This window comes from Lytechinus variegatus, chromosome 2 (genome assembly GCF_018143015.1).
Source record: "Lytechinus variegatus isolate NC3 chromosome 2, Lvar_3.0, whole genome shotgun sequence".
NCBI lineage: Eukaryota > Metazoa > Echinodermata > Echinoidea > Temnopleuroida > Toxopneustidae > Lytechinus > Lytechinus variegatus.
The window spans coordinates 34,264,065-34,281,191 of NC_054741.1; the positions used below are offsets into that span (position 1 = coordinate 34,264,065).

Consider the following 17,127-nt stretch of genomic DNA (forward strand, 5'->3'; position numbering starts at 1 on the left):
TGTGATAGATTCCAGCCAATCATTTGATTAGAAGAAGTGGCGTACAGATGGGGGGGGGCTCATGCCCCCAATTTTTCAAGACCAAGGAAAAAAAATAGAAAAAGAGAGAAGGGTGAAATATATTATTTTCTTCATAACTTAAAGAGTTGGTCATTTAAGTTCTCTGTCCTCAAAGGCTTGTGCCTTCAGTTTCATTGGAACTTTATCATGAATCATTTTCATTTCAAATACAAAACAAGGTTGCATATATCTGTAAATCCATGAGAAAAGAGAAAACATAATATTACGCACAAACAAAAATCCCAACAAAAAAACATTGTTTGAAATACAACAAGACTGTACATGCTAACTTGTGACAAAAATAAAGTGGTTATTTACTGACTACTGCATCGCTTTTTATGCACAGGTTTGACGTGTAAACGATAAATACTGTTGAGCATCATGCATAAACTGTCCCGTTTGTGATATGATTCAATTTTATGCTATTGTGTTGTACATTTTAATAAGATTCAAGAACAGAAAACAATGTATTGCCATATAAGAAAGGACATCTCTCAAGCATGCATTGGTGAGCCGGAGGAGTACTTTATGAAACAAACAGTCAGTGATTTTCACTGGATGTTGTTACAAGCTACTGCAAATCCTTGCATCTGATTGGCTCAGAGCAACTTCATCGGTTAAAATCACTGAATAAGTCTTTTTCACGACACTCTCCCCGTAACAGCACTATAAACCTGCTTGAGAACATTCCCTTGCCAGAGCAGAAGACAATTCTACAAACAAATCATTCACTTTGAATCTAGGATGAAACCGATATTGCAGTTCTCAAACTTTTGACACAAAAACTTGAGAATCTTGGGTCATTTGCCAGTAAAACAATCTGTTCCAGAATCCTTTAGACACGTACACTGTCACTGAGCTAACACTCCCACTTGACAATCTCAGGAGTTATTTGCAGTGACTTTCTGCTCATAATACGGGCCCTGTTTCACAAATCCGGTTACTAGTTGGCAAGTTACTGTCATAAGCTACTGAAATCCTGTCATTTTCATTGGCTGAGATCAAATTTCTCACAAATTTCTAAACATTAACAAGACTTATGAAACTGGACCATAAAAATACGAGTACAGATTCCTGATGTGTTCTGTAATATTAACCAAAATAAAATCCACATTGATGGTTTGAACTCCTTGGTTTGATACGAACTCAAAGCAGGATATCATTTTAAAGAAAAGAAAGCAATTACAGATAAATTGCATAACTTCACAATTGGTGACATACACGGTGCATATAAATGGGATACGAATGTCATTACCAGAATTGTCTATTAACGTGCGAGAAAAAACAACTTCAAATATAACATTCACTGATACATCATACATAGAAGTTGAAACATATATATTCTATAATTCAGCCAAATCCATGCCAAATAATTGCATCTTTTACAGTATAATTAGATTCAAGATATACATATATTATTTTGTTATAGAATTACGATCGGTCATAATCATGCAAAATTGAATAAAAAATAAATTATGTCACTTTTTCATTAAGTTAATTGCCTGTAAGTAAATTCAATGCAAATCAAATATACATGTACATGTATAGATAAACTATAATGTTTCTTAATCATAGAATATAATCAACATTTTTTATAATCATAAATGTCCTCCCCTTATCTCTTTTCTCTTAAGAGCCAGTAAGTGTGATTTTTTGCACATGAAAATTTCAGAATCTAGTCTCATATGAATGAAATTAGAAAAATAGAAACATACATAAATAAGTCCTAATACAGGTTTCAGTTAGGCAATTTTCCATCTTCTCTTATAATATAATAACACTTTCATATTGGATTGCTTGGGTTTTTTTCATGAACAGTAAAACATATTCCTTGAAATTTTATAATTTTTTTAAAAGTAAAATCACTTTTTCAGAAATCGGTGCAGAAGAGAAAGAAAATTTTACTGAAAAAGTTAACATATGGGCCCCTTAAAATTCAATCTGCCCTCTTTATTCTTAGCTTCTTTTTTAAAATTTCAATACAATTTAAAATTTGTACAACACAGCCCCAATAAATTTACCCTGTACAAGTGATTTATTGAGTTCAATTATTTCCAAACCAAATTGAGAACAGAGACTAAAATTTTGAAAGACAATTTTCATTGCAAACACAATCACGAAGATGCTATTTTAAAGATGTGCAGAAAATAAAGATATTGCCCCAAAGAATATGAACATCAAAATCTACACTTCATTACAGTACTTTAAATACATGTACTCAAATTATTTGGAAAGACTAAAAGCAACACAGAGAACTGAACAAGATTGCAATATTCCATTTTTTTTCTCCCTACCGGTGCAAGGCATGCCAGTTTCAAGCAATTTTGAAATTCAGCAGCACATTTTTTAAAAAGATATTTCCCAAAGAAAGACCAATAATTTATGTCGCATATCAATGCAAAGCAGTCAGTATCACACATATCCCCTACAAGCAATATTGCATGTAAACAGAACAAACAGATTAACAAATCAAGACATTATGCATATCAATAAATGAATGTCCATGATACATACAAAAATAACAAACCTAAGGATTTAAGATTTTTTTCTCTAAAAAGGTAATTGCACTTAGTTACAGTTTCTTTTATGTTTATCAATTACATTACAAACAGAGAATTTGATCACCATTTTGAAGGAGTACATTTCTTCAACAGGTTATTGAATAAAACTTCAAATATTACTTCCTTCTACCAAAACAAAATGTACATAAAATGTCACAGAAATGTTTTCAACTGTAGAAATTTGCACCACAATCTTTTTGTAGTGCATTCCTCAAAAAAAATTAAATCCCCTTTTTTCATTCAAATTTGATCAAAATTCAATAAATCCTATGAAGTATTTTTAAGACAAAACAAAATGTGATGACTCATACATACATTTACTAGAAGCATAGAGCAGAACATATATTTTCAAAACCACTATCCAGTCCTGCTGGCATTTTATAACATCAAAGAGCACATTAATACAACTCTGCAAGGATAAATAAATTCTTCGAAGCAGGAGATATAAAATAATGTCATCATACCACTACTGTTATCAAGTAAATTACATGTAGGTTATTCTATTCTAGATCACCTGACCTTTGGTCATGTGACCAATCACATGACATCATTAAATTATAGTCAGTATTACACATATTCTTTATACATGTGATCAAGTGAGCCAATAGGTCAGCATGATAAATACAAGTGATGACAAGTTTTGCTCCCTCTCTTTACAATAACAATAACTCAAGATTTTTTTTTCAAGCTGAACAACTTTTATAGGGACAATTGATTACCCTGCATCTGCCATTCTTCAGAAATAAACTAAGATCATCAAAGTAGAAATACAAATATAAAAACATGAAAATAAGTAATCATTTTTAAATTGCTAAAAGATTTAAATTCAACATCTTAAAAAAAAATACATATACATGTCTATGATTTTTTTTTCGTTTGATAGTGGAATGTAAAAAATAAACAGGAAGATAGATAAAAAGATCCCAGACTTTTTGGTTTGGAATGAAGATTGAATTGAATTTGGCTCACAGAGGAGCCATGTATTTGGTCGGAGTAGTTCTTCATCAGCCCATGTTTATTAACTCTCAAGATTCTAAACCATTGGTTTAACATGGGTTATAACCTCTATATCGACATCAGCCACGAGTATTGTGTCCTTGAGGCAAGTATGCTTGGAGATCTACGATTTCCAGCTGCATACAATGGTCTGGTATCACGATCTATTATCACAAACCTAACCCTGCGGGCTTCTTAATCCGAATATTGGACTACTACCAATCATATGATACAGCATGCTTCATCATAAATAAAATGGAACTTGAGTTAGATTGGACACTTTGAGATGAATTGTGCAAAGTAGCTGTCTATTGCATCTTCATTATGAATTTCTACGAGTTCGTTCGGATGCAAGAAAGTTGATTTGAGAATTGGTCATTGAAGACAGGCTCGCTGTTCCAAGGATCTGAAACATTTACAATCACTAAATGCAAAGTCGACTGTCAGCAAATATATTTCACAAGTTTTTTTTTCTTAATCCAAGAATAATGAACATTTGGAGAAATGGCAAAGTGTAGTCATTTTAGGAAGACATATTCATAGTATCAAAAGGATATTTTACAGGCTTCAAATTTCTCAAACTTGGAAAAAGCATTTTCAGTTTGGCGTGGAAGCAAGACTGACTACAAAGCAACATGAAGATAAATGCTTCATATGCTTAAGGGGCTGGAGTATGCCTGAAGTTTTAGCAAGCCTAAATTGATATGTGTATGGCAAGGCGGTATATCAATTAGTCCCATTTCTTATTGTTTTCAAGAAATAATTAGATTTCAATAAATAATTAGGATTTCATTAACAAATGGCAAGATCTTGATACCAGAATAGCTTGTCATGTGTGTACTGTCTGCCTAGGCTGGCTGAAACGTCTAGGTGCAACAGTCCCTATACAGACCAATATCTCTCTATTGATACAAGTCATTCACTAAAGTAGTATTTTGTGGATTTAGGAAGAAATTCCAAAAGTTGAAGCTGACTATTAAGATCATAAGTGTGCGAAGTAAATTAATTATGCCTAATTTGTTTTGGTGGATTCTTGTGAATTATCATACTGTATCAGGTGAGAAGAATAAAGGGGAAATATGTGCGATAACAAGGAAAACATGTCGTAGCCTCTTATCTCTTGAAATGTGGTAGGATCAACCCATTATTTTGAGTACCAGTATATTCTTCCTAATTATTTCTACCATTTACCTCCATCTCTTACACTAAACAGAAAAAAATCCTTGTTATTATTCACATATTCATACTGTGTTATTTCCAGGCCAAGTCAAATCAAAGTCTTCAATTCTTTTAATTTTGTCACTGTCCACATTTAATCTAAATAATCAATAAATTCAAGCAGAGATTTCATCATCTATGCAAAGCCTCATTTTTTATCTTAAAATTATTTCCTATATGACTTTTGGTCTCATTACATGTAAAATTATGATGCACTTCTAAACTTGCATGTGTGTATATTGTTCTTTTTGTGAAATTAGTTAACGTTGCCATGTAGTGTAATTGAAGAGTTGCTTGGTTGATTTACTTCTACCAAATGTATGTAGTTCTCTTTCCCTCCAAACTTCACTGACACAGAAAAGAGCATGCAGAGAGAATTCTTATAGGAATGTAGCAAAAAACCATGCACAGGAATGAAAATTTAAACCATTACCAAATGTGTTTGCAAGGATCAATACAGAGCAGCCAGCATTCATTTGATCCGAAAGGATTGAACGTCGTACATTCATTCATTTCAATAAATCCCAAATATAATTTATTTCGACATAATCATTCCATGTGCAATTTTAAGTACAAAATCATAAACTATATGTTAATACGACCAAACTGGATTTTATTTTTCATTTTAGAAATGAGTAAATACTGTATTGATCAATGACATTGAATTCAGGGGATCTGATTACATAATTTTACATAAATAGATGCACCGTAATTGTAATTTAAAAAAAAAATCAAATTATTACTTTACATGGAACCCATTTAACAAATTACAATCTGATTCTTACTCTATACGTATCAAATGATTCTCAGAATTCATTGAATTTCATTACTATTCAATAATAATAATAAGGTTTTGTCCATCAAATCCAATAAAAACTTATTTCTTTAGAAAAAAAGTATTCCCCACAGATAAAATATCTAAAAATATAAATTTATATAAAAGCCACAAAGTTCTAACTGATGACGCAGCAGTTGCTATTATGATCATCCGGGCCCATCACTTCTGTGACGCCTCCCGAAAACCTCTTCATCTCTCCCTCGGGGTGGGAAACGTTGGAGGGTTTCGAGCCGTCGTCGAGAGCGACTTCACCGTTCTGGCCCATGTTGCTAGGGTTGTTGAACTCGTACGTAGTAGGGGGACGAAAGAAGCGGAGCTTGTGTAGTCCCTTGTTGGATTTGACATTGGGTTGGTCTTGAGTGGAAGGAGTAGTGGAGGGTTTGCTTTCAGCTGAACCAAAAAAGGAGAGATTGAGGATAGAAAATAATTAATAATGGGTTCAATGAGTATGTAATTCTGTGAATATAATAATTATCATCATCAGCAGTAGCATCATCATTATCATTGTCATCATAAATCAGTCATGTCAGAAAATGCACTATAAAGATATAAATTTTCAGAATCAATTACAAGTAGATATCCAATATTGACTCTTATCTGCCTTTCATATCGTCACTAAAAAAGTTTTCACAAACGTTCCAAAATCTCCTCTTTTGGAGAGCTTTCAATTTTGCTACTAAATTACCTATAATATACTTCTAATATCATTACTAATATTAAAAATGAAATATTGGCATAAAGTTGATTAGATTTACAAATATCAATTTAATCAAGTCTTCTTGCTGAAAATATATGAACTATAAGGAGTTAACAGCATGGAAACTCAAATATGCATAACTACATGTACAATACATGTATGATGATCTGCATAAAACAGCAACTCTATAATTGCATAAAAATGACATGAACGAGGCATGTGTGCATATAATGCATACCGTAGAAATGAAAGGAAAACAAATGCAGTGAATAGCTATAAGCAAAATCATATACAGAACGTTTCGAATCATGCTGTAATGTTATACTAAGATATGATGTTCAAATATTATACTGAATACTGTATAATACATGCATACAGTCTATTGCCCAATACAGTAGCTGTGGATCAGCTCATACTGTTTTTCTTATTCAATTATAAATTCAACTTTTGAGGTGTATTATTTGTCTTTTCCAAAAAGAAAATCATACTCGGGCTTGGCTATCATGATATCATGCAATATGATTCTATATATCCTGTGATAATGACATACAGTGATACATGTGTGCATTAACATTCATAATGGTACCCTGAATCTGTCTTTCAGTGAGATCTAATAAAATTCGGTCAAAATATACTTAAAATAAAACAATGAATAATTCAAAGAAGTACGAGACTGTGCAAATGGTGACAGAGCCCGATGCATTACACTGGTATGCATTGGTCGGTGCAATAGCCACTATACATAGAAAATAAACCATAGAATCAACCCATGGGTAAAGATGAGGAAGGGAGACTAATACCCCTTTCATAAACCTATCCTCCAATTAGCCGCCTAAGAGTAATGCGAATAATTCAATAAAAATTGCATTCATAAACTCCGAAAATAATCCACACTATTTTTACGAGCGCCCGTCCTGAAAAAGGAGGATAATCGTCATGGCAACCGCACAAACCCCCTCCGATGCAGATGCGTTGGAAAAGGGTGAACTTGTGACCGCTCCATGGCAATTATCTGCTCTACTTTCGAAATGCGTTCATAAAGTCAAAATCTGGTCCCGATGCTGCTATTATGTGGATAATTGCAGCATCAAAATAATGCGGATAACTCTGGTCCTCCTCCGATTTTACGACCAAATTATGCTGCTATTAGCCGCATAATTGGGTTTATGAAAGGGGTATGAGAGAAAGAGAATAAAATGATATTGGGCTAAGGGTGGTTTCTTACAATGTAAATAGGGGTAACACATCAATTAGTAAATAAAAAGGGGGAAAATGGATTTGAAATATGTATGATGAATACACGAGAATGAAAGTAAAAGGAGAACGGGTGTGGCCTGTAGGCTTGCTGGAAAGTCTGAAGAGCCCATATCAGGTTGAGTGGACTAAACTCAACATTTTGTGAAACTAACTCATTTTGTCAATATAAAAAAAAAAATAAGGGGCCCACCAATAAATAATTGTATTTTTAAGCCTATGAGAGATGGAAAACTATGAAGATAAAACTACAAATGATTGTAAATGTGAAAGGTATTAGCAATCTGGGCAGTATACATCACCCCATATTCACACATCATCCAGAAAAGATTTCTGATATTTATCAACCCAGATATGAGCAACACACAATGTATTTGTAGATAATTATTTCACCCCTAGACAATCTCCCAAAAAGTTCAAAATCAATTTTCACTCCATCCATGCAAGATTATTTGAAGCAAGGCAGGGGGAACATAGGATAAGATGGATGGCTTGAAAAGTAAATAAAATGTAAAACATGAAAATGGGATGTGCGAGTATATGGAAAGACATGTATCACAACCATACAACCTGATAGCTAAAAACAATTTGAAACCAGTCAACAAATCTTTAACTAAATAACAAATGTTATCACAATGTCAATATAAAATGATATACATATCATGTGACATGAAAATAAATATGCAGGATTATGCATAATAAGGTGCTTCAAGACAAAATAATGTTTCAAATGTATTGTGGATGTGTCAGATAAGTGCAATTAGTTTAGTGTGTGCCTAGTAATTTACTAATAATACATAATTGGCATATGGTAGATAATATTAGGTACAGTAAACTGGTTTGATAAACTTGTTAAATATTGTTACTGGTGACCACTAGCAATTATTATTCCACAAGTGTTCTGTATCATCATAAAAAAAACAAAAACTGTGAAAAGCTTCTGAAATCATGGCATTTAATTTGATGATGGCAGATTCCTATGAGAGTTGAAACCAGGACCCCTATCTTCTGCAAATCAGATGCGAGGATTTCAGTGGCTTTCAATAAATTCTTAAACTCAAATCTATACAAAACCCATGTACACATTAGAATGTTAACCTAGCATGCTACTGTACAAAGCATGCACACACTTTGACAAATTTTCATTTTCATTTTCACAAAGTATATTCTGTGAATACATTTCCGCCCCCATATCATGTCTCAATCATCTTTCTGTTCCTCTTTTTTGCTTTTGCGGGGTTGGTTTTATATAAAAAGAAAATAAAAGACTCCATCAGATAGAAACATAGCATGGTAAACAAAAGTAACAAATGAATACAGACTTAGATATTCAGAGAAATTTTTTTTTTATAGATTATAATACTTTCATGTTTTTTAATTTTTTATGATCTATAATTCTGTATCTTGGAGAAATAAATACCAGAAATTGTAAGTGAGGAAAATTATAACAATATTATTAGAGAAGTAAAATGTAAGTTTTATGGATTGATAAGACTAGTGGGAGTGGTTCAGACAGGATTCAAAAAGCTCCATACAAATGTACAAACATGCGAGTATTTAAAAAGAAAATATTTTTCACTTTTACAAAATTAGTGTCACTTTGCATTGTGCATTATATCCATTGTATTACATGGTGTAGAATAACTGGATATTAATATACTAAGATGTTTCTCCAAAAAAATAAAATAAAACATCAAGTCATTTATTAGTAGTATGTGGTGGGGAAATAAATGAGTTACTGAGATTAGATGTCTGAAGAAATGATGAAACAAAAATATCAACCAAAAGTCCTAACCACCCAGATATATACAAAAAGAAAAGACATTGAGGCTTTTCAAACTGGAGATAATGAAAATACTCCAAGAAATGAGAACTAGCTTTGAAATCAGTCTTGTGAACACATGAACAAAAATAAAGGTTCAAATTGGTTCAATAATGTTTTAAGGTTTAACATTTTATAAAATATGTGACAAATGTTGAGCAGAAAATGATTGATTCTGTTAGAGATGTCTGCACAAACCCAAGCCAGCTATACATACATACATGTATACATAGGATCAGGATGTGAAATAACAAGAAAAAAGATCATTGAAGTATTTACATTGCGTGAGGAAATCACACATATCGCCGGTCAGCAGATTCGACAACGAACCCACTTTCTGTCTCTTACACTACGACTGCCACTGGGTGACTGAGCTGAATCTGAATCTGTTAAACAAAGCATTCAATTTAAAAGATAACACACAAGATCAGTAAAACTGTTCCAGCATATCTCCAATTTACATACAGTTTCTAGATCAACACTGTTCAAAAATTATAATCCTGAATTCATATTTATATGAAATAATAAACTAAAATTGGGAGAAAAAGTCACACTATATAGTATGAAAAAATAGATGGATTCTCAAATGCATGCAGAAGAAATTTACTCCCTTGCCATTGCCAAATCAAGAAAATATTACACACAACAGGTACTTTTAAAATTGTCAAATAAATGGCATCTGCGACCTTTGAACTCTGAAATTGTGACCCAAAAATCTATTCCGATCATTATTCTTCCAATATGTACAATGAATCAAGTTTAAAGAACACACAAATGGTTCTTCAGTTATCATGAGAACAAGATCTTTTGATGTGTAGGCCTGTAGAGTTCAGTTCAATTCAATTAATGATGAATGTGACCTTTAAACTTTGACCTTGATATTGAAAAAGGTAATCACACACCAATGTAAGCCTCATATGCATATTTGGTCCTAGTTTAATGTTGCAATATGTGCACTACATCAAAATGTTCTTTAGTTTAATACTGTGGAACGAAAACAGGATGGACAGCCGGACAGATGTACATACTGTACTACCTGAAAACATAATATCTAGCCACCTATGTACAGTGGGTGGAGGCTTAAAAACAGATAAAGCACACAATAAAAGTGCAGTTACATGTAAATTGAACAAATGGCTATCTCAATTCCTAAAAATAAGCTTGATTGCACACTGACCTACACTTCATCTTCAAATAGGATATGATGTGCATTTACATTAGAAAAAAAGTGATAGATCTTGACTTCATATCATGCTGGTTGCTGAAATTCTCTCATTTATCATAAATACGTCACATGCATAATAAAGAATGGAAGAAATTTCAATATTCAAACACAGGAAATTTGTAAAGTATTCTGGACATCTCCCCCCCCCCCCCATTACATTTATTTATGCCCATTTACAAATCCTTTATTCATTCATGTAATTTATTTATCATACTTTATTCCCCCAAATAAAATGTTATGAAAAAAGACCCTCCAACTTCTTGGATCTTTCCTATAAATAACATAATATGCACCTGTTGCTGACAACACAGTAATATTTCATTCAAGCAGTGCTTTCTTTTGGATAGGGATGGATGGGAAGGGTTTTTTTCATAATTTGGTGGGCTATTTTTTGAGATAGATTGTTTGCAAAACACATATTATACATCCAAAAAGCCTGCAATATGAAGCCACCTCGAGATCATTGTCCTCCTGATACACATGGGCTGAGGCCTGCGATTGTGCATCTATGCATAAGCCGTCTTCACGTGGCCTATTCACATGACAAACCTTTCACTTCAACATTTTACATTGTTCAAGTGCACCATAGCATGGTTCGTTAGCTATAACAATTGTTCGCTAGCTATAACTATTGTTCACTATTTCTAGGTCAGTGGTCAAGCCGGCCTGAGTTTACTTGAGTGTGATACACATTACTAATTGCAGGACTGAAGAAGACGTGACACATGCTTCAAGCTACATGTACAACCAAAGATGGACTTAGTCCGAGCCGGCGCCAGTCCAGCTTTCAAAACAAAGGGGGGGGAGGGGGGCAGACTGCCTCCCCCTGACGAGTCACAACCCATGCAAGAGACATATCCCTGCCCCTCCCCCCCGACGAGTCATAACTGACGAGCCACAAGTGACCCCCTACTACGATTTTTTTTTTTTTTTTTGCTTGTCAATTTTTTTCTGGTACGAAATGTCCTTAACATGAGGTTGAAAACCTTTTTTTTTGCTTATCAATTTTTTTTCTAGTGCAAAATGTCCTTTACATGGAGGTTGAAGACCTTTTATTTGGGGGGGGGGGCTTGCCAAATTTTTTGGCGGACGAATTTGCCCCCCCCCCCTCTGGAAAATCCTAGATACGCTACTAGGAGGGGGGATACACATACTGAAGTTGAGCTGCCTCTGACGCCAGCCTCAGTCCACTTTCAGCCTATGTGTATCACAACCCATAGACTGTTTGATCAAGTTAGCCCCACGCCTCTCCAACCAGAGCAGAAATCCTCAGTGGCACTTCAATAAACTCAAATTAAATCTGAATAATCATTCTCTATGGTAATGGAACAAACACTGGAATAATGATTTTACAAGGTAACAATATCACCATAATATAAAGCCTGTAATGTACAGATATTGTGTAACGGTACAAGGTAAATTTGGGTGGTACAATACATGTATATGTAGAAAGGTATTGAAAGGAAGGTAATAATGTGGATTTTGTTGTGTAGGCCTATATTTGATGTGTAGGCCTACAGTACTTTGGGGACTATGAACACAATAATATTCAATATAAATTGAAACACATAAATGTAAAACTGTGTCAAGTGAATTGATTGCAATGAAAATAATGTGGAATGTGTATGCATGTATAATGGGAGTAATACTGAAAAAAAAAAACATATTCATTATCACATTCATGAATTATCCATTAAACAACCATATGTGTAAAACAGTTACGTGCCTAGATTCATCTGAGCAGCTGGATACAAATTCAATTTGAGTTTGGGTTAGTGCTGCAAGTCAGGCGGCATGTTCGGGTTCGGTTCGGTTCGGCAGGGTTCGGCAATTTCTTTCCGAACTTTGGTTCGGTTCGGGGTTCGGCAATAAATGCCAAATTAAATTTAACATATAAAAAATAAAGATTGCCGACCTGCATACAAATAATCTCTTGCATGCTCCGTCATGTATTAATAATAAATTTTGTTTCTAAAAAGAATAGTTAAGATAATTGTTGAACTTTCTTTTGTTTTAATTAACAAAAAATAAGTCATTTCTACTTTCATTTTTAAAATGAAAATAAAAAAATCAAAAGAAAAAAATATTGATAACGAGAGAATCAGGACAGAAACAGAATTACAAAGATCAGAATATTTTTTTCACGATTATTTCATGTAGCTATGATCATGATCGATTACGATGTCATTGCCAACGCAGCTTCTCAAATTGGAAAGTGTTGATCGGGAATGTCGAAATAGTAGACAAACAACCTCCACTCAACTGTTATTATACCGGTAAAATTCACATTCCAAAGAATATGAGTGTTTTAGAAAGTCCCTATTTTCTGAAAAGTGGTAAAATCTGGTCAATGAATTACTTTAAAAAGATAAAATATCAGTCCATTCTTGGTCCAGAAAGATCGACGCTACGTGACTTCAAACATATTTCTAACACGAAAATGAGTACATGGGACTGTACTGCGTATTTTAGTGTTGTGAAATCACTCGGCGTTGATCGTCAGAACTAAGACGGAACTGATAATTTATCATTTCATTCTCAGTAATTGGCCAGATTAAACCACTTTTAAGAAAATATTGACAATGGAAAAACGTTTCAAGTTTGGAATACGAATTTTACCTGTATAATAGCGACCGAGAGCAGGTTGTTTGGACTTCCTGTTTCAACTTTCCTTACCAACCATTTCCGGAACATCGATCAGGGAACATGCGTTGATTTGGTTTGAATTTTTATCTTTTTTGTTTTTTTCACCCTCATTCCTTCATCTCTTATTTATTTATCTTTTATATTAATATGGAAATTTCAGAAGGTGGAATATATATACTTTACCATTACTTTGTCAGTCACAAGGAATTAATTTATGTCTTTTCAATTAAATGTACATCCGATTACAGCAATACGTAATTCAACTACACTTTTTAACTGAGTTAAGCTTAAAATGTCCCCACATTTTATAAGGAAAAAATATATTCATGTTTAGGCCTGGGACGATTGTCATTATTACCATTCGATTATTTCCTGGAAAAATAATTGAATGATTCGATTGTTCGTCGGGAATCACGTCTTTTAAGTCACAATAGTTGTCCTACTTAATGGTGACCCCCCCCATGAAGAAATCTCCATCAAAGTCACATGTTTAGCATAAATGAGGCCCTTTTCCCCCTTCTCCATGATTTTTTTTATATCAAAAGAAACTTCATGAAATGAGATTAAATCTTTCAGTTTATTGTTCCAATGAAAATCTTTCCTAAATTAATACTGGTACCCTGGTATTATGCATTCATCCCTCCAAGTGCCACACCCCTGCATATAAATGAATCAGCCCCGCCGAGTCCAAAGACGTAAACAACTCATTCATGAAGTATATTCTTTGAGACTGAGCCCAGGTGGAGCATTTCACTTGAAAATTTTCATCCCTTGCCCACACCATGTCCCCGCCTCCACTTGTGGCACTGCCCACGATGCTACACATGTATTAAAAAAATATTTCATTTGAAATACCTTTCAAAATAACGATTTTTTTTATCATTTGAACCTACATGTATAACTGGGTCTATTTTTGGAGACTAGTCGAGAAAGTACTGGTGAAGGCGGGCGCGTGTTGGAATGTAGTTTTCATTGGTTGAGGGGGATATAAAAAAGGTTGCATTGTTCTGAAACATGAAAGAAATTCTCCGGCTCCCACCCCCTATCCTTCCCTCTCTCTTTCCCTCACACGCACACACACACACAGATGGGGGAGGGGTCAATTTATTTCTGAAGTCATGACCTTTCCTGATAAGGGAACCACATGCCTTCCGCTTCTTTGTTTCCCAAAGTTTCATTGGCTATCCGAAGGTCCAATCAGCTCAAGTGAGCTGGTTATGTGTTTACTTATTATTGTGCACGCACACAATGACTTATTTTGTGTATGAGGGCAAGGTCGGGTGGGATTAACATTTTCGGAGCGCTATCATGTTGGTATGTAACTGTGAATGTGATACAATCATTGATAATTTTTGAAACATTGCCTCGGTAACATAATTTTTAAACCTGTAAAAAACAGCTGTCATCATTGTTTTCTTGTCATTTTATTTTTATTACTTGGGTATTAGAGGTATCCCAACGTCATAATCGGGATCTGCCGAACATTCGATTAGTGTAAATTTTGCTAATCGATTGGTGATTGGCGGCATGCCAATCGAACCATTCGATCAATCGATGTTTACTCCCAGGCCTATTCATGTTTATAAAAAAATTGAAAATGATAAAAATTTAATCAAACACGAGACTGAAACTGTCATACTTTGTCATTTACGAGGAATGAATTTATGTCTGGTTCTTTTTCTTTATTAAATAAAAAATGATTAGGTCCGATTACGATCACGATCGATTACGGCAATACGTAATTACACCACACTTTTATACCGAGTTTAGCTTCAAAATGCCCCCTCATTTTATCAAGAAAAAATATATTTATGTTAATAAAATATTCTTAAGTTGATAACAGTTCAATCAAAGACAAGATGGGAGCTATCATAGTGGATTTTAAAAATATATTGAGTGGAATTCTCTTTGTGCACAATCACTAACCAATATATATTTTATTAATTTTATACGTAAATCTATGTAGTCATCGCATTCACGCATTGCATACAAACATACTTTTTTTTTACCGAACTTCCGAACCAGGCCTTTGAGTTCGGTTCGGTTCGGTCCGGTTCGGAAGTGCCAAGTTCGGCGAACTTCCGTTCGGTTCGGCGGTTCGGCTGCAGCACTAGTTTGGGTCTTTTTGATGGAGAAAGGAAGAAGAGGGTGCAAATTGCAACACAAGCAAAAAAAGACAACTATAAACTTAAGTTGATAGAAGGAGGGTACAGTATGCCCAAGGCGTCTACAAAAATACTAAAACTCAAAGACCTGGGGGGGGGTGTTTCAAAAAAGATTTAAACACAAAGATTTAAGAGTAACTTAGACCCAATTTCACAAAGGTTGTTTTCAAACCCATCGGTTGAACCCATGATTTGTGCAGATTTCCTGTATAAATTATGCTTATTCATCGCGTATATTAAAAAAAAATGTCCAATGCTGATGCCCGCTTTTGTCACAGTGTGCCAAATTGATGCCTGCTGATGCCGTGGTCTTCCATGCTATTTTATTCATGAGTCTACTGTTTTGAATTCACGAGTCCACTCTTCAAACAGTGGACTCATGAATAAAAAAGCGTACTTAACCATGGCAACAGGTGTCAAATATTTATTGACTTTCTCTTTGTGAAACAATGCCCTCCCCCATCGATGCTAAACAGACAAGATAAACCACCTATTCTTTACCCACTAAATTATGGGGGGACATAAATAGTGATATTTTATCTAAATATAGATTTCCATATTGCACCATTGATGCTGATTATTGTTCGGTGTTAACCAAGAATTATACACCTATCAATTGTAAGACGCACCCCTTGACCCCCGGGAATGGTGCGTCATGGGTGGGTCATTTACCAACAAATTCGTGACTCAGGGTACCGTCATGGAGGCAATTGGTCAGTCAGAGCATGGAGAATAGGTGCGTCGTAGTCGGTCATTTTACCGGGGTGCGTCATAAAGCCTCAGCATGGTACGAACGGGTCTGTCCACGCACTTTACTCACGTCGTCGGGCGTTCATATTTAAACCCTGCATGCGATCATCCTTGGATTAAAATCTTGTCTTGAATTTTCTGTCACCTTGCATAAGAAGTTATTTCACTTTTCTTTAGATCCATTTTTATATATCCAGCCCGCAAGCCCGCACGATGGCTCAAGATGAAAAACAAGTTTTTCTTGCAGCGCGCGTCTCGTACGTCGTTCCTCTCAGATCAAAAACTGATTCTCATGGGGGGGGGGGTGTTCTTTGCAAAGGACGTCTTTCGTGTTGCGGATTTATTTATGATGCGCCGTAGGACATTGTTTTCTTTAATGCCTGCCAACATATTTTATTCATTTGTTGGTGAACAAAAACCGTTGCTTAATAATACCATATTTGCCGGCGTAAAGGCCGCACCGGTTTTGCGAATCATCTTTTTAAAAAAAAATGCATGACAGAATTCCCGGCGAAGTCGGAAAAATCTTGGTTGGAATATTGTTCAACAATCGCCGCGGAATGGGAAATAGTAAACACACATGCTGTAATTCTTACTATTTCATCTTTTTCGCCAAGGCGACGCAAGGAAAATAATCCACCATCGACGTGAAGAAACGGCCGATCGAGGTAATCAAGCGCTGCGGATGAAAACAAGAGCTGCGGAGGTAAACAAGCGCTGCGGAGGTAAACAAGAGTGGCGGAGATAAACAAGCGCTGCGACGGTAAACAATCGCGGCGAATATATTTTATTTCTTTCAATTAACGTCTTCTTTTCGTACAAATAAAGTTGAAGGTCAAGTCCACCTCAGAAAATGTTGATTTTAATCAATAGAGAAAAATCAGACAAGCACAAT

At 34.7% G+C, this 17,127-nt stretch overlaps 1 protein-coding gene across 2 annotated transcripts in view; it reads right to left on the minus strand.

Moving 5' to 3' along the window:
- Positions 1–5,086: 5,086 nt before the first annotated feature.
- Positions 5,087–17,127, minus strand: part of LOC121407927 (protein phosphatase 1 regulatory inhibitor subunit 16B-like) — a 65,464-nt gene continuing 53,423 nt past the window's right edge. Inside the window, exons 10-11 of one of the 2 annotated variants that reach the window (XM_041599176.1) lie at positions 9,726–9,832; positions 5,974–6,063 (exon numbers count right to left, since the gene is read on the minus strand). In XM_041599176.1, coding sequence (XP_041455110.1) covers positions 9,756–9,832 — 77 coding nt within the window. In that variant the 3' untranslated portion in view covers positions 5,974–6,063; positions 9,726–9,755. Of the gene's footprint in view, positions 6,064–9,725; positions 9,833–17,127 lie in introns of both variants that reach the window. The other variant, XM_041599175.1, reaches the window with a different exon arrangement.